The sequence below is a fragment of the Camellia sinensis genome, chromosome 2, assembly GCF_055761805.1.
Source record: "Camellia sinensis isolate YWXY chromosome 2, ASM5576180v1, whole genome shotgun sequence".
NCBI lineage: Eukaryota > Viridiplantae > Streptophyta > Magnoliopsida > Ericales > Theaceae > Camellia > Camellia sinensis.
Window position 1 is genome coordinate 188,996,787 of NC_138962.1, and position 26,343 is coordinate 189,023,129.

Here is a 26,343-nt window from a genome sequence, read left to right on the forward strand (position 1 = left end):
TTATTTAGATAAACTTTAAAGATTTTTTTTTTTAGTATTTTAGTTTTTTTTGTTATGTTATAATATAATATATAAAATATAGGTAGATATCTACAACTTTAATAAAAAATATTATCTGATTTTTTGGGGAAGAGAAAATGAATGCAAGTTTTAATATTTTTTTTTTGAAAATTTGTGAGAGAGATTAGGAGGGAGAGATTATGAAATATTTTTGTTATTAAATAAATAAATCAGTCAGTAGTTTTTTTTAATTTATTTTGTAAATTAAAAATCAATAATTTTGGAAAATTGATTAATTTGCCCTATTAAGTGATTTAAACTTTTGATAGATATACATAAAAAAATACATAATTATATTATTAAATCATAATTCAAATTTAGATGTTATATCTTTTTGAGATCTATAGCTAAATTCTTAAATATTTTTTTTTTATTTTTGTGTGTAACCATAGTGTATGGGAGAAATTAAAATGGGTGTTGCAATAATTATGAGAGAAGTCAAAAGGGATTGTGGGTTGGGAGAAATTAATAAATGCTGAGGTTGGGTTGAGAGAAGTCAATAAATGCTGAGATTTTTTTTTTTAAATCAAAAAATTAGAAAATTAGGATTAGGAGATTGGAGCTCCCACAGGCCTTGGGATTAAAAATCCCTTTTTGCTTAATATATAGTATAGATTAGCCTATCACCCGTGCTATGCACGGGATAATTATAGATATTTATATTTGTTTTAATTTTTTTTAATATATAAATTATGTTTTTTAAAGATTTTTTATAAAAATAATTTAACAATCTTATCACTAACCATGGTGTATATGAGAAATTAAAAAGGCTACTGCAGTAACTGTGTACAGGTTGTATCTATAATTATTTGTATGAGGAGATTTTAAATGCTGATTAAGGATTTTGACCAAATCAATAAATGCAAGCATGTGGAAAGACATGTGGATTGAAAAAAGTTAGTAAATGTTGATCAGGAGATTTTGACTAAATCAATAAATGATGAGTTTAATATTTTTTTTTAAATGTCTTCTTTTTTTTTCTTTTTTTATATTATATTAAAGTTTAATATTTTGATGATAATTATATGTGTTGGACTTTTCAATGAATTAAATGTATTTTTTTTATTATATTATATTAAAGTATAATATTTTGATAATAATCATATGTGTTGGACTTTTCAATAATTTTTTTATGCTTGTTCTTAATGCATTAAAGTTTTATTATGAGAGATAATAATCATATGTGTTAGGACTTTTTAAGGAATTCATGTGTTGGATTTCAAAAAAAAAAAATTTATGCTTATTCTAAATGCATTAAAGTGTTATTATGAGGATAAGATTTGGGAGTTGGAAGAGATTAATAAATGCTAAGATTTTTTTTTTGAATAAAAAAATCAAAAAATTTAGATTGAGAGATTGAAGCTCCCACAAGGTTTGGGGTTAAAAATTCCATTTTGCTTAATATATGGTATAGATGTTTTTTTATTTTTTTTTATTTTTTAAATGTCTTTTTTTTTTCCCTTTTTATATTATATTAAAGTTTAATATTTTGATAATAATCATATGTGTTTGACTTTTCAAGGAATTAAATATTTTTTTTATTATATTATATTAAAGTATAATATTTTGATAATAGTCATATGTGTATGGCTTTTCAAGAATTTTTTTTATGCTTATTTTTAATGCATTAAAGTGTTATTATGAGAGATAATAATCATATGTGTTGGGTCTTTTTATGGGAATTTATATGTGTTGGATTTCAAAAAAATAAATAAATTAATGCTTGTTCTAAATGCATTAAAGTGTTATTATGAGGATAAGACTTGGGAGTTAAAAGAGATTAATAAATGTTATGATTTTTTATTTATTTTTTAAATCAAAAAATTAAAAAATTTAAATTGAAAGATTAGAACTCCTACAAAGTTTGGGATTAAAAACTTCATTTTACTTAATATATAGTATAAATATAAATAGATATAGATATAGATATAGATATAGATAGATATAGATGGATTGGTTCTTGACAGCTATTCGACAATTGCAATGAAAAATCTGAAAGAAAATGGATTATCAATTTAAGTGAGAGAAATGCCAAACAGACTAGGTCCACCTCGTTGGCAACAAAACTGTTTTACTAATTTTTTTAATTTTTTATTAAAAGGAAAATGGTTTGGACCCAGTGAGAGTTGATTGGCTAAATTTTTTTCTTTTCTTTTCTTTTTTTCAACCATTAACCCCATATATGTGTGTGTGTTTTGTGGGGTTGGGGGGACCGTGGGGTCTGAATCATAATTATTATTAAAATATTAAATAAAAAAAATTAGTATAAGTGAGTTGACACTAGTTTAAAAAGTGAAAATTATTTTTTTTATATCATATTTTAATTTGATAATTTATAATTTTAATTTAAAAATTAAAAAATTATTTAAAAAAATTAAATAAAACTTACAATTTTATCTTGTAAACTTATCTACAATTTGAAATCACATGGTGCCTGATAAAAGCCTACCATCTCATTATTTTAGCCTAAAAATCTAGTAATACCGAGGAGGGCTTTTTCAAAATAAAAAAATGGTCAAGTCGTTTTCTGTTTTCCAACAGCCCACTGACACTCACAGCCAAACAAAAGGTTGTCGCGTAAGCATCATCATTTCACTTGACAAAAGGTCAGGGGAGTACAAAATCACGGCCAAAATTGTCAATTTATTTATTTCTTTATTTTATAAATTATTTTATTTTATATTTTTTTATAAAAAATTATAAAATTATTTTTAAATATACTAATTTTTTTACTTATATTTTAGTCAAAAAAATCAAAAAATAATTAAAATAATTTATTCCAAATGAGGCTTTAACCTCTATTCTTTCAAATACCACATGATTTGAAATTTATAAATAGGTTTGTAGGATAAAATGGTAAGTTTCCTAATTTTTTAGTGATTTTTTGACTTTTACGCTGAAAAGATGTGATGTCAAATGAGGCCGGCTTGGTTTGGGAACAAACTAATTTAGTAATTTTTTTATTTTTTACAAAAAGATATGTAGAAAAATAGATACACAAAACATCAAAATATAGTTGTAAAGTATATTTTAAAGATATGCACGGTGTAAATTATATTATGATCAAAATATAATTGTAATTTATATGTATCATGTTAAAATTTGTGGAGTCTACAGCATTTTTTGATTTTTCTTAAAGAATTTTCAACAATTTTACTTGTACGACACGCTCTATAGAACTCAATCAAAATGACAACTCCCCTAACCTTAATGCAAATTAAGGAATAAACATATAAAATTTATAATGTTCAGTAAAATTGAAAATCAAAATAATAAAATGTAAAGTAAAAAAACAATATTTTTGGTACCTCACTCTATAAAACTCAATTAAAATAAATCAATTCAGAATGACAATAATTTCATTGCACTATAGAACTCAATTAAAATAAATCAATTCAGAATGACAACAATTTCATTGCGCTATAGAACTCAATTATAACAAATCAATTGAAAATGACATGCTTCACGCATAAGAGGAATGGTGCATGAACATTTTGGTACAAAAGAATAATCTTTATAGTTGATTAAAAAAAAAAAAAAAAACTAATCATCCAGTCAAGAATAAAAGGCCAATCATTAATACATAGAAAAAAGCAATACAACCACAACATTTCTAATTTTGATCAGCCACCTGTAACAAAATCACTCCAACACTTGGATTCAACTTTAAAAAATCAGCTAAAAGAAATCATAACAGGAAAACTCATTCAAAATATTTAGAAATAGGAAAACCAATAATTATGAATTAAGAGAAATTGAACATAAAAACACTTCTAACATAACTCTTCGAGATAAAAGCACCAGTGTCTTCCCCAATTTACCTGCAATGATCAAACTAATTACTAGCAATTATCGCATTCACTCTTGAACAATTTTTTTGTGACCAAAATACATGATTCCTCGTAGAAGGCTAAAAAAAAAAAAAAAATCGTTTAAAAAAATTACCATTAGAAAAATGTAACACTTGAGAAAATCCAAACTGACTATTGCTGACAAAAGCACCAGTGTCTTTCCAATTTACCTGCAATTATCAAAGTAAATACCGCAATTATCACATTTACACTTGAACAATTTTTTCGTGATCAAAATACATGATTCCTCATAGAAGGCTAAAAAAAAAAACCTGTTTAAAAAAAATTACCATTAAAAAAATATAACACTTAAGAAAATCCAAACAATCCAAACTGACTATTGCCAACAAAAGCTAAGAGGCAAAACAAACTATAGTATTAAAACCAAAAAGATAGGACACCGTTAAGGTTCCTCACTTTCATAAGTATGAAAGTGTATTGTAGATAACCAGTTTATTCCCTTCAAAAAAATTTGCCTTGAGCTGTAATGGAGTATCATAGAGCTAAATAGGAAAAACAATATGAAGTCCTGCACTTCCTTTTACGTAGTGTTAAAAAAAAGGACAGTGCTTCCAAATGCCTTCGAGAATTACCAAACGCATCCATCACTACAATCTGTGAATTAGTATTATAAAAGATTGGTTCAATTCCTTCGACTTCCTTGATATGAAAAACCTTTACAGTTTGTTCACATAAAGCCACATAAAAAAAGTTAATTGAAGTAAGCATGTAAATAAATAAGTGAGCATTGAAGTAAAAGTTAATTGAACAAAATTATTGACTATATCATGCATGATTTCATTAGACAGTGATGAGACTGCTTGAATCTTTAAAATCTAAGATCTTACACAATCATTAATAGTACATTATCCCCTGTTTCTCGCTTAATCCCATTAAAAGAAATAAGCTCAGAAATTACGAAAGTATTTAAACTAATTAAAAACATTTATGAGATCCATGGCCATCAAAGCCACCATCTTGTTGTGCCCTTGGGTCAATATTCACTTATCCAGCTTTTCATCGGAAGAAATATCCGGAATATGCAAACCAAAAAAAAAATCCTGCATGCAGGAACAAATTTAAATTCTTTGTTTTTGATGAACATAACAAATCTAGTAGTTCATGGAAAAATTGATATTACACCTATTACTACATTCCCAAGTATGCATCAATGTCGGAATTAAGAAAAGACCACAATGTTGCATTCAATTATTCAAACATGAGGAGCTTTCGACATAATTAGAAGCATAACAATAAAAACTTGACACAACACAACCTACTGATAACATCAAATAAAAGTTTAACAACAATAATAATATTATAAAACATCAAGTGCTTTGCAGTCTTGAAACAAATAAATGGCTAAATAAATGGTTAAATAAATAAAAATGCTTCAAGAACCATACCCATTGATAAGAATTTTATTCAAGAACCCCCAAAAAAAAAAATCACTCTAAATGGTTAACAACAAAGTCCAAAACAAAGAATAAATAAATAAATAAATAAAAGAAATAAAAAGAAAAGAAAAGAAAAGCAAGCAAACAAATACAAATCTGAATAAAGGAACTCTCATATGATCTAAACAACAATGTTAGGAATACAGATGTTTAAAAAAAAACCCAAAATAGAATTGTAAACAAACATCAAATCAAAATCAAATTAGAAAACAAAGGCACCTAAGGATCTCATCACAGCTTGAGTTGAAGATAGAAATGTTTTTAGAGATCTATTAGTTGGCATAATGGGAAAAGGAAAAAACCAAAAAAGGAAAAGCTCATTATGTAATGAGAGAGGCACAAAAACAGTGAAAACAAAAATTAGAAAACCCAGACAACAAAAATTAGACTTTGATGAGGTAGTGGCTAGGAGGAAGGGGCAAAGCTGAGGAGGGGTTGAGAGATATCTAAAATTTGAGATGGGTGAAGTTTTAAAAAATAGACCACTGGATTAAATTAATCTAGACCATCCAAATTGCCACATAGGATAAATACATTTTCAAAATCTTGGAAATGGAACGTGGATGAAAGGGAGAAGCAATCCTAGCCATTGGATCAATTACTACCCTTCCTTGTTATATAGAATTTTCTCTAAAACTAAATATTTGGTTTTTTTGAAATTTATTTCCCGTGGCATTGCCACCACCTTCTTTGTCTTTCCCTCCTCTACCGCACACCCTCTCTGCCTCACCAACAACTTACCAAAGTAAACCAGCTAATGTGCTAAAGAAATTTAAAAGCGCATCAACTAATAAAAAAATCAAAAACATCAAAATCAGCAACCATAAAAAATAATGATTGATTAAGCATAATATGAAAAGTATATGTCAATGAATACCTTCAATTATTTGGATGATATCGTAAAAGCATAATCAGAATAACTTCAATTATTTCCTGCAGAAAAATGCAAAAGATCATCTATAGGGGAATCCATTCTAGAAAACCATGTACAACAACTTTTGAATGTGAAAATGTGTAGGAAATATTGTGAAGTAGGCTTGGGAATTATTGACCGAAATAACAAAAAGTGTAGTTAGGAAATAAACAACAGTACAAGAGTTACTAAAATGATTGTGAATCACTTTAGCCATATGAGTCCTCTTCTTGTTATAACGCTTTTAAAATTACATGAACCTCAAATATACAAACAGATTTCATGAGTATTCAAATGATAAAAAAAAAAGTACATAAGGAAAAAAATAATGAATCAAACAAAAAATATTCTTACAAATAGTGATTATATTAGAAACCTAAAAAATTGTTGACCTTTAGCAAGAAGAAATCAAATTTCAGGAATAGATTTAGAAAAAATACAAAAAATCATGAATCACATAAAAAATGTAATAACCCGACCCTCATATATGTTTCTGGTATATTTTTGGTCCTTTATTCTGTGCACTTAATTGCTTGCCGTGAAATTTCATGTGAAATGAGGTTTAATTAAGCAAAACGTATGAATATTGATTCATATCTGTTTAATAAGGAAGTATCCATCACAATTAAAATGTTGGGATCAGGAATTACGAGCCTTAGAGGCTTGATAATCCAAAATTAATTTTTCATTTGAGATCCGTATAATTTCTAGGTAATAATAAGCATTTCTGTGAAATTTCAATTTGGGATGATTAAATAATTGATTTTTGTCCTATTCACATTATATATATATATATATATATATATATATGTATCAATGCTCTTTAAACACTTTGATTAAGGAGCTTCATTGAAAAATATCTCCTGAGAGAAAAGATTAAAGAAGGGTTTGAGAAGTAGGGGGAGAAGATCATCAAGAAAGTTGGGAATTTGAAACACTCAAGCCTAAGGTAAATTTATTCATCAAATATGAATCTTATTTTGAATTTGAGAGGGATTCCTCACAATCATGTGACTTGGGATATGAGAGGGAAGTTAGTATTTGATTCTTGCTTAATTTGGAACATGGTTTATCACTTTGGTGTTTTGGAACTACTTTGGTGTTATATGTAGGGGAAGTTACACTCTATTTCTTCTATTGACATGTTTGAACTCAATTATGTGGATATGGCCATGTGTGTGTATATGTTGATATGTGTATGATTATGTGTGTAGGAAGTTAGAATCTCATGAATTGAGTTATGTTTTTGGCTATGGAATAAAAATCTAGTTTATATTTAGATCATCATATGTTGTACCTCCTAATTACATGATTTTTGAGCCATATTTTAGCAATTAAAGGGTCTATTTTGGACCTTGTTGATGCCACCAAAAAACTGGATTTTGTATGAATTTCGGACAGTTTTTGAGCAAATAGCCACACGTGCAGGGGTCATGGCCGCACATGCGGGAACCCCGGCCGCACGTGCGGGAACCCCAACAGCACGTGCGGGAGTCATGGCCGCACGTGCGGGAAATGAGGATTTTGAGGGTTTGGCTACTGTCTAAAAGGCACGTGCAGGGCATCACTGCCGCATGTGCAAGACCCTTTGCCGCACGTGTGGGGCTCACAGCCACACGTGCGGCCCATGCTGAAAAACACGGGTTGCTCCGTTTTACGTGCCTAACCCTTTGATGTTGTCGAAACATGTATTTGGTGCCTTTTTGGTAATTGTAAATTCGTTCAAAGTAAAATGAGTCCGGAAATGGTTTATAAGGAAAAAGAACTAACTTGTGAATTATGTATGTGGACAGGGCACGCTTCGGGAGGAACTAGCACTCTGCCACAATATTGTGAGCAATAGTGCAATAAATGTACATTTAATTACCGTTAATACCTATTGCTATTTACGTTCTGTTTTCTGCAAGTCACTACGTTAACATGTATGTTGGTTCAGAATTGGTGTAAATGTAAACGTTGAAGGAATTTGTGTACATCTGGATCACTCTGGAACTATTCCGTTCTGTTATTTATGGGCCGATGGCCGTTCTGTTATTTTTGGGCCGATGGTCATTCTGTTATTTCTGAGTCGATGGCCGTTCTGTTATATGTGGGTCCAAGGCCGTTCTGGAAGTAACACAGCATTAGATTAACCATATGATCTCTGCAGTTACATATGCGTTGTTATGTATTATAACTTAAGTTGTGCATTGAACTGTTTATGTACTATTATTCACTGAGCTCAGCTCACTCTATATTTTGTCTGATTCTGTAGGTAATCAACCGGGAGGTCAGTCCTAACCCCGATACCCGTCTCCCTTTTGTCAACCTAAGTATAACCAGGCACTTGGAGAAGCCCGTGCATTTTAGTGAAGTTTGGTTGGACTTTTGGTTTGTACTCTAATCGCCGACTAAAGTTGAAATGTAAATAATATTTTTGTTGTACGCCCAAGCTTAGGGCTGGGTCTGTATACGTGTATATATATAACCGATGCTCGGGTGCACGTTTCTGTATATTATTTTCCTTCTATGATGTTTGTGATCCTAGCATAGTAGTGGTAACTCAATGGAGGTTGTTTTTTATTATTTTATGATATTTAATGCTTCCGTTCAGGCCCCATATGTTTTGTATACCAGGTTAAATGTCCGTTTCTGAATAGGTCACGCCCAAACTTTTAGGGGCGAGTTTGGGGTGTGAAAGGTGGTATCAGAGCACGAGTTGCTATATCACACACGGATCCATTGAGCCTTAGGATGTCTAGAAAAGACTTAGGTATCATGCATTACATTCTGAAAGTATTTGAAAGATCGATAGCAACGCTAAATGTACTCTGCTAACGCTAATGATTATAAACCATGCCTATTGTATATCTTTTGTGTATGTTGTAATTGATGGTTTTGCAAAATATGGTGAGAACAAGGACAGAGGACCCGGAAGATGCTACCTCGGCACGGTTGGACTGAATGGAAAGAATGATTATGGAAATGGCGGAAACCTTACGGCAACAACAACAGCATCAACAACCACAATCGGCATCGCCACCGGTACCTCCACCTGTAGTGCAAGATTTCCATGCTGAGGACCGAACCATTACACTCACAAAGGAGTTTAAAAAGATGAAACCGCCATCATTTAAAGGAGGAATTGAACCAATGAAAGCTAAGGCATGGGTATTGGGAATAGAAAAATTGTTCGAAATTTTCCCTTGTACTGAAGCTCAAAAGGTGCAACTGGCTGCCTTCACTCTCGAAGACGAAGCGCGGAGGTGGTGGATGCTTACGAGAACTGTGCACCAGGGGTTAACATGGGACAGATTCCTGGAGCTGTTTTATGGTAAGTACTTTCCTCAAAGTGTGCGAGACAAAAAAGTGACAGAATTTGAAACTCTCAGACAAGGGAACAAGACTGTAGCAGAATATGAGGCCCAATTTGTAGAACTAGCCCGGTTTGCACCTCATATGGTGGATACAGATTATAAGAAGGCACGAAAATTTGAAGGGGGATTACAGGGTGCTATCCTGGACCGAGTTAATATGTTGAAGTTACCCACGTATGTTGATGTGTTGGAGAGGGCTGTTATAGCAGAGGGAAACCTCGCTGCTCAGAATCGGATTTCTGAGTGGAAAGGGAAGAGGCAGAACAATCAATGGTTCAAGGGGTCCGTTACTCCACCAAACAAGAAGCAAAAGTCATGGATCTCCAGCACAACCACTTCTACTTAAGATTCAGCCCCTGTGTGTTCAGAATGTGAAACGAGGCACCATGGGGTTTGTCACCGACTGTCTGGAGCATGTTTCCGATGTGGCAAAATGGGTCATCTGATAATGGATTGTCCTCAAGGAAATCAACAAAATAACAACAAAGCTATTACAAGTTCAGTAGGGTCTGCACCAACTTCCAACACCAAGTCGGTTGCAAAACCTGCTAACAATAAAGACACTGTGAGGCAAGGCAGGGTATTTGCATTGGTTTCGGGGGATGTGCAGAATGCTGTGACAGTGGTGTCAGGTACATTTATGGTTCACGGTTATTCTGCTCATGTATTGTTTGATTCTAGCCCTACCCATTCTTTTGTGTCAAAATTATTTGCGCAAAATTTAGATAAATCTGAGGAAAATTTGTCATATATGTTATGTGTGTCTTCACCTTTGGGAGACTCTATGATCTGTGCTTCTGTATATTTTGCTTGTGAACTCCAACTTGGGGATATCCGGGTATATGCCAATCTGTTACCTCTTGACTTGACCTATTTTGACATTATACTAGGCATGGACTGGTTGAGTGAATATGGTGCAACTATAGACTGTCTGAACAAGCAAATCAGTTTTCACCCTTCGGGACAACCAGAATCTATTTTTCAGGGACATGGCGTAACCTCTCCACCTTATTTGATTTCTGCAGAAAGGCTTGTAAATTGATTCAGAAAGGGTGCCAGGGGTATTTATGCAGTATTTTGGAGGGACAGGTGATGAATGAGAGTATTGATCAGATTTCAGTTGTCTGTGAATTTCCGGATGTCTTTCCGGAAGAATTACCGGGGGAGTTAATAGACCGTGAAATCGAGTTTACAATTGAAGTGGCTCCAGGAACTCAACCCATTTCTAAGACTCCGTATCGAATGTCACCAGCTGAGATGAAGGAATTGAAAACTTAGTTGCAAGATCTTCTGGATAAGGGGTTCATTCGGCTGAGTGTTTACCCATGGGGTGCACCAGTTCTGTTTGTAAAGAAGAAAGACGGAACACTCCGATTATGTATCGACTATAGGGAACTCAACAAAGTAACAATTAAGAATAAGTACCCACTGCCGCGGATCGATGATTTGTTTGACCAGCTACAAGGGGCACAAGTCTTCTCGAAAATTGATTTACGGTCTGGATACCACCAACTGAAGGTTAAAGTTGGTGATGTTGAGAAGACAGCTTTCCAGACTCGATACGACCATTATGAATTCCTGGTTATGCCCTTTGGAGTCACTAATGCACCAGCAGCATTTATGGATCTGATGAACCGTGTTTTTAAGCCTTATCTGGATGAGTTTGTGATGGTCTTTATTGATGATATCCTCATTTACTCAGAGAATGTAGAAGCTCACGAGAACCATCTTTGCTTAATTCTTCAAACCCTCCGGGAAAAGAAACTGTATGCAAAGCTGAAGAAATGTGAATTCTTGCTACAAGAGGTAACATTTCTGGGGCATGTTATAACAAAGGAAGGAGTCTCTGTTGATCCACGCAAAGTTGAGGCAATCGTAAATTGGCCAACTCCTACTAATGTGACTGAGGTGCGCAGTTTAATGGGGTTAGCCGGATATTATAGACGGTTTGTTCAAGATTTTTCTAAAATTGCTGTGCCACTTACACAATTGACCCAAAAGGAAATTGCGTTTGAATGGTTAGAAAAGCGGGAATCTGCCTTCCAGGAATTGAAAACAAAGTTGACTACAGCACCAGCTCTGGCCTTACCATCCGGTACCGAAGGGTTTGTAATTTACAGTGATGCGTCTTATAAAGGGCTTGGTTGTGTACTTATGCAAAATGGAAGAGTTATCGCTTATGCCTCTCGATAGCTGAAACCCCATGAAAAGAATTATCTCACCCACGATCTTGAGCTAGCAGCAGTGGTTTTTACTTTAAAGATATGGCAGCATTATCTGTATGGCACTAATTGCGAAGTTTATACCGATCACAAAAATCTCAAGTACCTTTTTACTAAAAAAGAATTGAATATGCGGCAGCGACGCTGGTTAGAGCTGACTAAAGACTATGATTTACAGATTCACTACCATCCTGGTAAAGCCAACACAGTTACAGATGCGCTTACTCAAAAGAATGTGGGAAATTTGGCAAGCCTGTTTACGGAAAAAAAGGAGTTAGTTATTGAATTGGATAAAATGAAGATAGACTTTGTGGTGCATGAACAGGAGGCCATAGTGGCAGCAGTGATGGCCCAACCGACCTTACTTGAAAAGATCAAGCTACATCAAATGGAGGATGAAACTCTACGGAAAGTATGTAGTGAGTTAGAGACAAAACCAAAACCGGGATTCAATATAGTGGATTCAGTGCTTAAATTTCAAAACAAAATATGTGTCCCTAATGTGTTGGAACTTAAGCGGAAACTAATGGAAGAGGCACATGCCTCAAGATTTTCAATGCATCCAAGAAGTACTAAAATGTACCGGGATTTGAAACAAAATTTTTGATGGCCAAGTATGAAAAAGGAGATCGCAGAGTTCGTCTCTAAATGCTTGCAATGTCAGCAGGTAAAGGCAGAGCATCAGAGACCAGCAGGATTGTTGCAACCCCTTCCAATCCCGGAATGGAAGTGGGAACATCTTACCATGGATTTTGTCGTGGGGTTACCACGGACTTCGCGGGGTATGAATTCTATATGGGTCATTGTAGACCGATTGACTAAGCCCGCTCATTTCTTACCTGTGAAGACTCAGTATAATGTAGACAAGCTTGCTGTGATCTACGTGAATGAAATTGTAAGACTTCATGGTGTTCCGGTCTCAATTGTATCAGACAGGGATCCAAAATTTGTTTCAAGATTCTAGCAAAGCCTACAGGAAGCAATGGGTACCGAATTGAAGTTTAGCACGACCTTTCACCCTCAAACAGAAGGACAATCCGAGAGAACGATACAGACATTAGAGGACATGCTCCGAATGTGTGCATTGGATTTTCAGGCAAGTTGGGAAACCCATCTACCGTTGGTAGATTTTGCATATAATAATAGTTACCATTCGAGTATTGAAATGGCACCCTATGAAGCTTTGTATGGAAGACCATGTCGTTCTCCGGTGTGTTGGACCGAGATCAGAGATAGATCATTGCTAGGGCCCGAAATTGTTCAGTTGACGACTGAAAAAGTTAAAATTATTCGGGAAAGATTGAAAACTGCTCAAAGTAGACAGAAGAGTTATGCGGATAACCGACGAAGGAACTTGGAATTCGAAGTGGATAGTCATGTGTTCGTTAAAGTCACCCCAATGAAAGGGCATCCGAGATTTGGGAAAAGGGGTAAGTTAACACCCCGATATGTAGGTCCCTTTCAAATTTTGGAAAGAGTGGGCCCGATAGCTTATCGAGTTGCCCTTCCGCCAAAAATGAGTCAAGTCCATAACGTGTTCCATGTTTCTATGCTTCGAGGATACCTTCCAGATCCGTCACATGTCATAGATTGTCACCAAATTGTGCTAGATGACAAGTTAACTTATGAGGAAAAAACCAATTCGAATTCTGGACCGACAAGTGAAGCAATTACGAAATCGAGAGATCCCAATGGTAAAAGTTGAATGGCAAGAACATTATGGAATCGAAGCAACTTAGGAAAAAGAAGAGGAGATGCAACACCAATATCTACATCTGTTCTGATCTAGAGGTAAAACAAGTTTGAGGGACTAAACTTATTTAAGGGGGGGAGAGTGTAATAACCCGACCCTCATATCTGTTTCTGGTATATTTTCGGTTCTTTATTCTATGCACTTAATTGCTTGCCGTGAAATTTCATGTGAAATGAGGTTTAATTAAGCAAAACGTATGAATATTGATTCATATCTGTTTAATAAGGAAGTATTCGTCACAATTAAAATGTTGGGATCAGGAATTACGAGCCTTAGAGGCTTGATAATCCAAAATTGATTTTTCATTTGAGATCAGTATAATTTCTAGGTAATAATAAGCATTTCTGTGAAATTTCAATTTGGGATGATTAAACGATTGATTTTTGTCCTATTCACATTATATATATATATATATATATATATCTATGTACCAATGCTCTTTAAACACTTTGGTTAAGGAGCTTCATTGAAAAATATCTCCTGAGAGAAAAGATTAAAGAAGGGTTTGAGAAGTAGGGGGAGAAGATCATCAAGAAGGTTGGGAATATGAAACACTCAAGCCTAAGGTAAATTTATTCATCACCTATGAATCTTCTTTTGAATTTGAGAGGGATTCCTTACAATCATGTGACTTAGGGTATGAGAGGGAAGTTAGTATTTGATTCTTGCTTAATTTGGAACATGGTTTATCACTTTGGTGTTTTGGAACTACTTTGGTGTTATATGTGGGGGAAGTTACACTCTATTCCTTCTATTGACATGTTTGAACTCAATTATGTGGATATGGCCATGTGTGTGTATATGTTGATATGTGTATGATTATGTGTGTAGGAAGTTAGAATCTCATGAATTGAGTTATGTTTTTGGCTATGGAATAAAAATCTAGTTTATATTTAGATCATCATATGTTGTACCTCCTAATTACATGATTTTTGAGCCATATTTTAGCAATTAAAGGATCTATTTTGGACCTTGTTGATGCCACCAAAAAACTGGATTTTGTATGAATTTTGGATAGTTTTTGAGCAAATAGGCGCATGTACGGGGGTCATGGCCGCACGTGCGGGAGTGATGGCCGCACGTGCGGGAAATGAGGATTTTGAGGGTTTGGCTACTATCTAAAAGGGACGTGTGGGGCATCACTGCCGCACGTGCAGGACCCTTTGCCGCACGTGCGGGGCTCATAGCCACATGTGCGACCCATGCTGAAAAATACGGGTTGCTCCGTTTTACGTGCCTAACCCTTGATGTTGTCGAAATATGTATTTGGTGCCTTTTTGGTAATTGTAAATTCATTCGAAGTAAAACGAGTCTGGAAATGGTTTAATAAGGAAAAAGAACTAACTTGTGAATTATGTATGTGGACAGGGCACACTCTGGGAGGAACTAGCACTCCGCCACAACACTGTGAGTAATAGTGCAATAAATGTACATTTAATTACCGTTAATACCTATTGCTATTAACGTTTTGTTTTCCGCAAGTCACTACGTTAACATGTATGTTGGTTGGGAATTGGTGTGAATGTAAACGTTGAAGGAATTTGTGTACATGTGGATCACTCTGGATCTATTCCGTTCTGTTATTTCTGGGCCGATGGCCGTTCTGTTATATGTGGGCCCAAGGCCGTTATGAAAGTAACACAACATCAGATTAACCATATGATCTCTACAGTTACATACGTGATGTTATGTATTATAATTTAAGTTGTGTATTGAACTGTTTAAGTACTATTATTCACTGAGCTCAGCTCACTCTATATTTTGTCTGATTCTGTAGGTAATCAACCAGGAGGTCAGTCCTAACCCCGATACCCGTCTTCCTTTTGTCAACCTAAGTATAACCAGGCACTTGGAGAAGCCCGTGCATTTTAGTGAAGTTTGGTTGGACTTTTGGTTTGTACTCTAATCGCCGACTAAAGTTGAAATGTAAATAATATTTTTGTTGTATGCCCAAGCTTAGGTCTGGGTTTGTATACGTGTATATATATAACCGATGCTCGGGTGCACGTTTATGTATATTATTTTCCTTCTATGATGTTTGTGATCCTAGCATAGTAGTGGTAACTCATTGGAGGTTGTTTTCTATTATTTGATGATATTTAATGCTTCCGTTCAGGCCCCGTATGTTATGTATACCAGGTTAAATGTTCGTTTCTGAGTAGGTCATGCCCAAACTTTTAGGGGCGAGTTTGGGGCGTGACGAAAAATATTCTTACAAATAGTGATTATATTAGAAACACCAAAAATTGTTAATCTTCACGCAAGAAGAAATCAAATTTCAGAAATTGATCTAGAAAAAATCCATACCAAATTTTCATACCTTTCACATAGCTTCACCATTCTATGACCGAAGAACCAAGGGACATTACAAATTCTCATGTGATACAAATTAAAAAAAAAAAATAGATAAAAAATTATATTAGTAATGGGAATGGTTTCAAAAAATACAAACAGATTTCATGAACCACGTAAAAAATATTGAAAATTATACAAACAATGATACTACAAAGAACAAAAATTGTGCTAGAGAGAGAAGGGAGAGTGAGTTAGGAATTGAGAAGAGAGAGTTGGAGCTTTAGGAGGGAGATCGAGCAAGGCTAGAGTAGATCGGCAAAGTTGGGAAGAGGGTGGTTAACACTTCATTTTAAAGCCAACTCACTAATAGGATTAGACTGTATGATATGCTTCAACAATAGGATTTCAGTTTGAGGTGGTTGCTGATTTTGCATAAGAGATAAAAAAAAAAAAAGGTGTGGAGAAAGTAGAAGAATTATCCCTCTACTAAAACATTATACTTATTATTTTGAATTTGGATGATAATGTTGGACCCAAAAAACCAATCTCTACCTTTCTTTGACCCATTTACAAATTGATATAGTCATGGCTGTACAAATTCTCTCTCAAATAACATACAAAAAGAAAGAAATTACATAGTACATTTAAGTCAACAAGAAAAAAAACACACACACATAGAGTTAGCTCTATAAGGGCTTTAATGGTCTTCAAAATTGTTGATAAAATGTTATTGTTTGTCAATAAAAAAACAAAGTGTTAAACGAATCAATGTAGAATTAAATTGAAAAAAAAGAAAAATTAATGTGAGCCTACCAACTTTTTAGGCAATGATAACGCATAAATGTAATCAAATTCAAACCACAATGTTTGGATGCAAAAGATTCTTAAGAACCTTCACTTTTTTATCAAGCTCTCTAATGTGAGCCTATTAAGCAAATTGAAAGCATTGCTTCATATACGAATTGTAAGAATCAGTCACAATTAAAGCTATAAAATAGATAAATAAATAAATAACTAAATCAGTACAAAAAACAATTGAAAAAACTAACACAATTTTTTTTTTCTAAAAAAAAGAATATAAAAATTTGCCTAATCTTCTTATATACAGATGAATGATTTACCATTGCGATTCACTTATTTCAGTTCAATAATTCAGAATAATAATTGAAAATTATTTACACAAATAGAGAGATTTTAGGGGGTTTGTGATATGGAATACTCACCGCATCTGTTGTCGGGACTTGGGATTCTAATTTGTTCTCAGTTTGTCATGCTCCCTTTAATAGCTTCTTTCATCGAAATAAACCACTCGTCACCCATTAATTGCCTGCTAGAATGAGGTTGTGACAGTTGCATAAGAAGGGGTTGAGTTTGTCAGGAAGAGAGTGCGGGGTGTGTGTGAGAGAAATGTGATATCAGCCTTTGATTTGTATGCCCTTGAAGTGTGATCTTAGCCCTTGATTTGTATGCCACATAGACAAATGTCCCATCAACTCCCTAGCACTAATGAATCTATAACAGATTGAAAGAAACTGACCAAGTTGCTACTATTCACAGTGACGCATCTAAAAGTAACAAATAATAGACACAAAATATACAAAAAATAAAAGCTAACCGAGAAAGTAGATATAGAGACATACCTTGACGCATATAGAGATGGTTGCTTTCCTAACAATGGTTACTCTTTTTATTAGGCAATGACATTATTGCAGGAGAGAAAAAGAACAAACAAAATGAAATAAGGAATAATCTCTTTTTTCTTTCCATTTATATTACGATCAAAGAAAATGACACAAATACACAAAATAGGAGCAAAATTGACACAAAAACCAAATATTTTAAGTTTGAATTAACTGATAAACCTTACAAAGATGTCCATACTTTGCGGCTGAAATATCTTCAAAGGCACAAAATGACAACTGAAAAAAGGAAACAAAATCTCCAATGCCAAAATTAACACCTAGGATTAGGAAGAGAAACATGTGCATCTGAGAATGGGAGGAAGACGATGGAAACATAATTGAAGGTCTGTGACACTCCTAATTCCATAATTAAAATAAATAAAACAGAAAACACAATAACCAAGCCAGTAATCAAAATAATTATTATAAATAGAAGGATCTATCAATAGCTTTACAACAATCTCCAAAATTCCAACCTGCAAGTTAGTTTAACAATAGATCTAAAACAATATACATACACAATGCTAATAATAAATATTATAAAAAAAAAAAATAGAAACACCAATAGCTTTACAACAATCTCCAAAATCCCAACCTTCAAGTTAGATTAACAATAGATTTAAAACAATAACGTATGCTGCTAATAAATGTTAAAAAAAATAATTAAAATTAGAAACACACAGGCTAAACACAACACAATTTTTTTTTTTAACATAACCACAACACAAAATTTCAATTACATGGAACTCAATAAATCATATTCTAACAAAGATCATTACCTCTATAACTTAGCGGGCTCTCTAACGTGATCTGCAAAACATAGTACATGAAGAGATTCATACAGTAGGTTAAGTTCGAAAGTTTCAAATTTTGAAATGAAAGAGGAATAGTTGGCCCTCATATCTAACTAAGGAGAGAAAGAGTGTTCTGTTGGAAGAAAATATGACCTGCTGAAATATGAAACTGAAGAAAATTTGAAATTGAAATAAGATTTTGAACGATTTCGACTTGGTCAAAGATGAATTGCAAAGCCCACCATTTGATCGAAGATGACTCACTCGCCTTTGAACGATTGCATGGAGTGGTCGGGGTTGGGATTGGGTATCCACATAGGATGGGCTCCGATGAGGGGAGATTGGCTAGAAGAAAGAGAGAACCAAAGAGTGTGTTTGACTGTAAAAGAGAGAGAGAGAGAGAGAGAGAGAGAGAGAGAGAGGGTGAAATGGGGAAGAGAACATCTGGTAGAGAGAGAATGGCATCCAAACCCTTGAAATGTTTGAAATTTGAAACGTGAAAAAATAGAGCCTGAGAGAGAAAGAAAAATAAAAGAGAAGTGTGATCTCAATCCTTGAAATGTATGCCAAGAAGTGTAATCTCAACCATTAATTTGTATGCCACCTAGGACAAATGTCACATCAATACCCTTGTTTTGTTATAGTATAGATTTTGCAATATATTTTGTATTAAATTATAGTGTTGGGTTGAGTGAGAAGCCTTGAGAAGGAAACCCACTTGGGAGGGCTACCCCCTTCTCCTTTTTGCCTTGTCTTTCTTTGTTCGGTTTGACAGAGGGTTAGACCCTCTCTATCCGTCTCTCTCTCTCTCTCTCTCTCTCTCTCTCTCTCTCTCTCTCTCTTTAGTCCTCCGTAGTTGCTTAAGCTTTGAGCTTAAAGTGGGAGTTTTTAGAGTGAGATTTTACAAAAGTTTTGTAAATGAAAGTTGAAGAGCTTGTCGTACTCTTTACAACGGTAGTCTAGGATTCATGATCAGACGAAATTTGCCTTTCTGATTTGCTCCTCTTCATTATTTGAGGTAGAGACTTTCTTTATATTATTGCTTTAAATCTATGTTAGAGATATTTTGAAAAAATATATCATTATAGGAGGTATTACATACATATTATTCTCAGATTTTTGTTTGGATATATTTGGAAGAAAATTATGTTGAAATGTTGAGAACATTGGTGTGGGGGCCGAATACATGGAAAAATCAGATGGTGTGTACCATTGGAAGACTGATATTAATCGGCTATATCCTACAAGAGCGGAGAGCCGAATATAATATATGTGCCGAATAAGTGTAAGTCCTTAGGGCCGAATAAAGGAAAGGACAATGATTAAAAAGTAGGCCCTGGCCTCGAGGATCAAAAAGAACAGGTATAAATACAGGAACAACGGTTATAGAAAGGTATGTAAGAATCACTTCACAAAACTTAGAAAAGAAGCTACCCTGAGTGTCTGAACTAACTTATCCGTCGGAGTGCTAATCTAGGCACCCCCGACCGGAGTGTTTGTATCTTTTCAGGTGACCAGCTGAGGATCACTAGCGTCTCCCAGGATCCGAAGAGTATTTCCAAACCACTTCTCCACAACTGGCGCCGTCTGTGGGAATACTCAAATACATCCATGGCAGGCGTGACTGAAGATCCTCCGGTAGCCATTGACGAGACCGCACAGGGAGATGACCTCACTCAGCAAATATGCTCGGAAAAGAAACCATCGCTACAAGACGCGCCTTGAACTTCGACTCACCAACGACCTCAGCGCAAGAGACAATGCAGGCGATCATCGAACAAGCAAAGCAGAATGAGCAAAGGCTGGAGAACATGATCGCTAAAAATGAACGTCTCTGTCAAGATTTGGCCCTCGAAGTCACAAAATCGAGAGAAGCCATGCGCCAAGATCCCGAACGACCTCCGAGGGCCGGTGGACAACGACCTTAAGCCCGACCAAAGGATACCGATAGCGACTCCAACTCATTAACCACGGAGCTCAACAAGAAGGGATGATCCGAAACTTTCAGCTCGTCTAAAAGGAGTCTACATACAAGGAACAAGCGCAGGAGGAGCAGTTCAGACGAAGAGGACCAGCACGATCCTTTTGTCCGACGGATTGCAAGGGCGACCTTGCCCAAGAAGTTCAAAGCTCCGTCATTCACTCTCTATGATGGAAAATCAGGCCCCACTGATCATATCCGTCACTACAAGTAGGCCATGACATTGCATGCAGACAACGAAGCCCTCATGTGCCGAATATTCCCCAGCAGCCTGGGGCCATTAGCTGTCAGGTGGTATTATAAGTTGGAGTCGGCCTTGATCAAAAGCTTCCATCAATTACAGAAATCCTTTAGGGCCAGGTTCATCACCAACGAGGTGCAGTCGAAACAGGCTGACTCTCTCTGGGCTATGCAGATTCAGTCAGGAGAAATGCTTAGAGCGTATTCGGCGCGCTATTGGGAGTGCTTCAACCTCGTCGACGACGCTTGCAACGACTCCATGGCCATCACCGCCTTCAAAATGGGACTACATCCTGATAGTCCCCTTCGCAGTTCCCTGACCAGAAGACCCCCCAAAACAGTCTGGGCATTGATGAAGAAAGTTGAAGAGTATTGCAAAGTGGAAGATGATGCCTTGAGAATAAAAGTCGGCCAAATGTCCAACAAAACGGCCCCACCTGAAATTGCTCAACCAATAAGTTCCACGCCACCTCCTAGCCTAGAGCCTCGGTAACGCGCTAAACGAGACAAAAGGCGGGATACTCGCCGATCAAGCGATCAATGCTCCCACCGGACGAATGAACAACTGCAAGTCGACAGCAGGCGTTCGAGGCGTGCTGACAAGAAGTACATAGAGTTGTCAGAACCAATCGCTGCAATAATGACCAAAGTCCAACACCTTCCATTCTTCAAATGGCCGTCAAAGATGGTGGGGCCGCCCGACATGCGAAGAAGGGATAGGCGGTGCGAATATCACAAAGATCACGGCCACGAAACAGAGAGTTGTTACGCATTAAAAGATCACCTGGAAGAACTGGTGCAAGACAGCCGACTGCAACAGTACGTGAGAAAGGGAAAGCCAACCACGGCACTGGCCTTGAGGCAGGACTCACCTCCACTTGGCGTGATCCATATGATCTATAGCCTGCCTGCACCCCCAACCGTGCACACAATTCAATCGCATCCAATCCCGCAAAAGCAACGTATTCCGACTGAATGGCCCAAAGAAGCTCCAACAATTACTTACAATGACTCCGATCTTAGCGGCACAACAGCTTCCCACATCGATCCGTTGGTTATTAAATTACGCATAAATCGGTTCACCATTGAACGCATTCTCATAGACCCGGGGAGTACTTCAGAGGTTATGTATTACCAAACTTTCATCAAACTCGGCCTCAACGAGTCAGATCTGTCTTCGGCGCCTCACCCATTGTTCGGCTTTAATATGAATCCCGAATACCTGTTAGGAAAGATCATACTACCTGTTCGAGCGGGCTCCAGCACGGTCGAAGTAGAATTCTTGGTCGTAAAGCTCCCTTCGCCGTATAATGTCATCATGGGGCGAACGTGGATACATATTATGAAGGCCGTTCGAAGCACTTATCATCAGCTTGTGCGCTTCCCAACAGCCCATGGCATTGAAGAGATCCGTGGCTCCCCCCAATCGACACAAGCAGAGATTTAATGAAAACCCTATCACTGACCCGATTTGTGGGCTTTGATACTTGTATATATATCACTTCTGCAATGCAAACCATTTTTCTTCGTGGCTCCATTCATTTCTCAAAGCCCCCTTGGGTGCATGACACCGTAGGGCCGATTAAAGTCTCCGGATTCGGAGCCCCCTCTGGTGCATGACACCTTAGGGCCGACTAAGTCTCCGGATTCGGAGTGCCCTTCGTGGATATCACGATTGGCCAAACCAAGTCTCTGGATTCAGAGCCCCCTTTGATGCATGACACCTTAGGGCCGACTAAGTCTCCGGATTCGGAGCGCCCTTCGTGGATATCACGATTGGCCAAATTAAGTCTCCGAATTCGGAGCCCCCTTTGGTGCATGACACCTTAGGGCCGACTAAGTCTCTAGATTCAGAGCGCCCTTCGTGGATACCACGATTGGCCAAACCAAGTCTCCGGATTCGGAGCCCCCTTGGGTGCATGACACCTTAGGGCCGATTAAAGTCTCCGGATTCGGAGCCCTCTTTGGTGCATGACACCTTAGGGTCGACTAAGTCTCCGGATTCGGAGTGCCCTTCGTGGATATCATGATTGGCCAAACCAAGTCTCCGGATTCGGAGCCCCCTTTGGTGCATGACACCTTAGGGCTGACAAAGTCTCCGGATTCGGAGCTCCCTTCGTGGATATCATGATTGGCCAAACTAAGTCTATGGATTCGGAGCCCCCTTTGGTGCATGACACCTTAGGGCCGACTAAGTCTCCGGATTCGGAGCACCCTTCATGGATATCACGATTGGCCAAACCAAGTCTCCGGATTCGGAGCCCCTTTGTGTGCATGACACCTTAGGGCCGATTAAAGTCTCCAGATTCGGAGCCCTCTTTGGTGCATGACACCTTAGGGCCGACTAAGTCTCCGGATTCGGAGCGCCCTTCGTGGATATCACGATTGGCCAAACTAAGTCTCCGGATTCAGAGCCCCCTTTGGTGCATGACACCTTAGGGCCGACTAAGTCTCTGGATTCGGAGCGCCCTTCGTGGATATCACGATTGGCCAAACTAAGTCTCCAGATTCAGAGCCCCCTTTGGTGCATGACACCTTAGGGCCGACTAAGTCTCCGGATTCGAAGCGCCCTTCGTGGATATCACGATTGGCCAAACCAAGTCTCCGGATTGGGAGCCCCCTTGGGTGCATGACACCTTAGGGACGATTAAAGTCTTCGGATTCGGAGCCCCCTTTGGTGCATGACAGCTTAGGGCCGACTAAGTCTCCGGATTCGGAGCCCCCTTTGGTGCATGACACCTTAGGGTCGATTAAAATCTCCGGATTCGGAGCCCCCTTTGGTGCATGACACCTTAGGGCCGACTAAGTCTCTGAATTCAGAGCGCCCTTCGTGGATATCACGATTGGCCAAACGAAGTCTCCGGATTCGGAGCCCCCTTTGGTGCATGACACTTTAGGGCCGACTAAGTCTCTGGATTCGGAGCGCCCTTCGTGGATATCACGATTGGCCAAACCAAGTCTTCGGATTCGGAGCCCCCTTGGGTGCATGACGCCTTAGGGCCGATTAAAGTCTCCGGATTCGGAGCCCTCTTTGGTGCATGACACCTTAGGGCCGACTAAGTCTCCGGATTCGGAGCGCCCTTCGTGGATATCACGATTGGCCAAACTAAGTCTCCAGATTCGGAGCCCCCTTTGGTACATGACACCTTAGGGCCAACTAAGACTCTGGATTCGGAGCGCCCTTCGTGGATATCACGATTGGCTGAACTAAGTCTCTGGATTCGGAGCCCCCTTTGGTGCATGACACCTAAGTGCCGGTTTAGCCTCCGGATTCGGAGTACCCTTTGGCACGAACAAAACAAAACTCGCCAACATCGCAAATAAGGTGCTTAACTAAGCATATAAAAAATTCAGAACAAGATGCAAATGTTCAAAATAAAGCTTTTTATTCGATCAAATAGTTGTTACATAAACGCAACCCGCATTTGAGCATTACAATTTTTATTTAATCACACAGTTGTTACATAAACGTAACTTGCATTTGAGCATTACAATACCCATTTCCAAACTTAAAAGCTAAAAAAGGGAGAAGACGCATTGGTAAAGCGGCAGCGCCGAATCACCTCTCGTCACCCGAAAGTCCTCCGCGGTTTACAATGCCTTGAGCCAACTGTGCCCAAGTCCTCCATTGATACCATTGACAATGTCAAGGCAAAGATCCAGGACAAGGAAGGATAAAAACCCAACGGTCGTTGCCTTTTTTTTCGGGGTGATCTGCTTCGACGACTCGAAGATTCATGCCAACTTTTGGACGCCCTACTTCCCATACGGATGGGTCCTCTGCCGCGCTCCATGGCAACACCAAGATCGGCTGAACTCCAGTCTCTCTAACTAACATCCCCGCTTATCCCACCACACACGAGTGATTGTTTATTTGCGCGAAGCGCCCACTCCTTTTATTTTCAATACTGGCAGCGATCTCGAGGCCCTAATCCCGAGGCGATTTCACTAACACTAAACTCCATGAGAAAAACGTCGGTTGACATTCGCCACGGCGTAGTTATCCAAACAACTTTTTGAAGCACGCGCACTGTCTGAAAATCTAGGCCCCGAGCCGAGTTGAATTTGCCGCAGCCACTCTACCCACTGGCTTTCGGCTTCCTCAAGTTACAATAGCCTCATTTAGGGATAAACGGCTATCACATATGGGTCGACCCGGCCGATCAACGTGTATACATTCATTCAAACATATACAGTAAAACGAAACGCATACATACCAAATTCGAACTGCAACAAAATATTTATCATAGAACGCTTTTTATTCGATAAAACAAGCAATATATTACATAGTTTTGAACGCGATCTGCGTTTCAACCTTACAATAAGTATACTTATACGGCATCACCCTCATCCTCACTCTTCTCGACTTCAAAAGAAGATAACGAAAAATGTTTACTGTGGTAGAGTGGCGATGCCGAATCAATGCCCGATGCTAGAAGAGCTTTTGCGGCTTGAGATGCCTTGATCCAACCATGCCTAAATTCACGATTTTCAAATCGACAAACTTCTTCGGCAAGTTTTTCCTTGGTCTTTTCGATTCCAACTTTTCGGCCGTCATGAAAACCTTTCTCCTAGGCCCTCCCCTTCGCGTTCTCCAGTGCGAACATACTTGTCGTCTCACGATCGGCAAGTGCGGAACTGATGAGCCGACTGGTAGCCCTTTCTTCCACGATTGGGTTTCCGTGCCTGGCGGGTTGTGCCTGGGCCGCCTTGGTCTTCCTTAACTCGCGCTCAGCCGCCTCCGCGCGAGCCTCCAAACTTCGAATACATTTCTCTTTCTTCTCCATCTCTCGGCGGGCAGCGTGCAACCGCATGCCAATTTCATAGGCAGTGTAAAGCCCCTTCACCGCCCTGTAAATGCCTTCGCGAAATACTTCGTAGTCCTGACGACCTACCATCGATTGCTGAACCTCAGGAGGAAAAATTTGTCGAGCAAACTCGACCGCTACATTTAGGTCCCGAACGATCGAGTCCGCCTCTGTCATGGGTCTATTCCCCATAAATACTGCAAAGCTTAATGGGCACAGATTCGAGTCAGATCCCTTCTCGACTCGAGGTTGAGAAGATCTACCCTGCGACTGCTTGTCCCGCTTGGGCGACCTGCTTCGACGTCGAGGAGACTGACGCCTCTCTCGATCCCTGGAACTCCTACCCGCTGTGCGCGAAGGGTCACCACCTCGATGCATGTCTCCACCCAGCTTAGCTAGCGTCTTCGCTTCCCCTCTGCTGTTAAAGAAAAGTCTGTTCGACATTCACACGATTCCGTCAAAAGCTGGAGTCAGTTGTTTACTGTATTCATAAAAGTTGTACCCTTAATCATTTATCCTTCACAGAGGCAGCACCCTCGAGGCAATTTCATTAATTGTGAAAATCTCATTCGCCCAGCGCCAACTGGATAGACCCGCGGCGCCCGAATGGTCATACACCGCCTGGGGCAAGGGCGTGATAGATTAATCAATCTATTCGGCTTAGGTGCCCCAGTCGGCTCACCAATCGACTTCAGAATGATCATACACCGCGTGGGGCAAGGGCGTGATAGATTTATCAATATATTCGGCTTACGTGCCCCAATCGGCTCACGAATCGACTTCAGCATGATCATGCCCCGCATGGGGCAAGGGCGTGATAGATTAATCAATCTATTCGGCTTACGTGCCCCAGCCGGCTCACGAATCGACTTTAGAATGATCATACACCGCCTGGGGCAAGAGCGTGATAGATTAATCAATCCATTAGGCT

General features: G+C 38.0%; 1 protein-coding gene across 1 annotated transcript; it reads left to right on the plus strand.

Annotated features, from left to right (window-relative positions):
* Nucleotides 1-9,245: 9,245 nt before the first annotated feature.
* On the plus strand, nucleotides 9,246-9,983 carry LOC145819317 (uncharacterized). The gene has a single exon (XM_082913297.1). It carries the CDS (start codon nucleotides 9,246-9,248, stop codon nucleotides 9,981-9,983), a length of 738 nt encoding a protein of 245 aa, XP_082769423.1.
* The last annotated feature ends 16,360 nt before the right edge of the window (nucleotides 9,984-26,343 follow it).

Bases quoted from the DNA above. Each gene is read 5' to 3' on its own strand.
- LOC145819317 (XM_082913297.1), top strand. From the start codon at position 9,246: ATGGCGGAAACCTTACGGCAACAACAACAGCATCAACAACCACAATCG.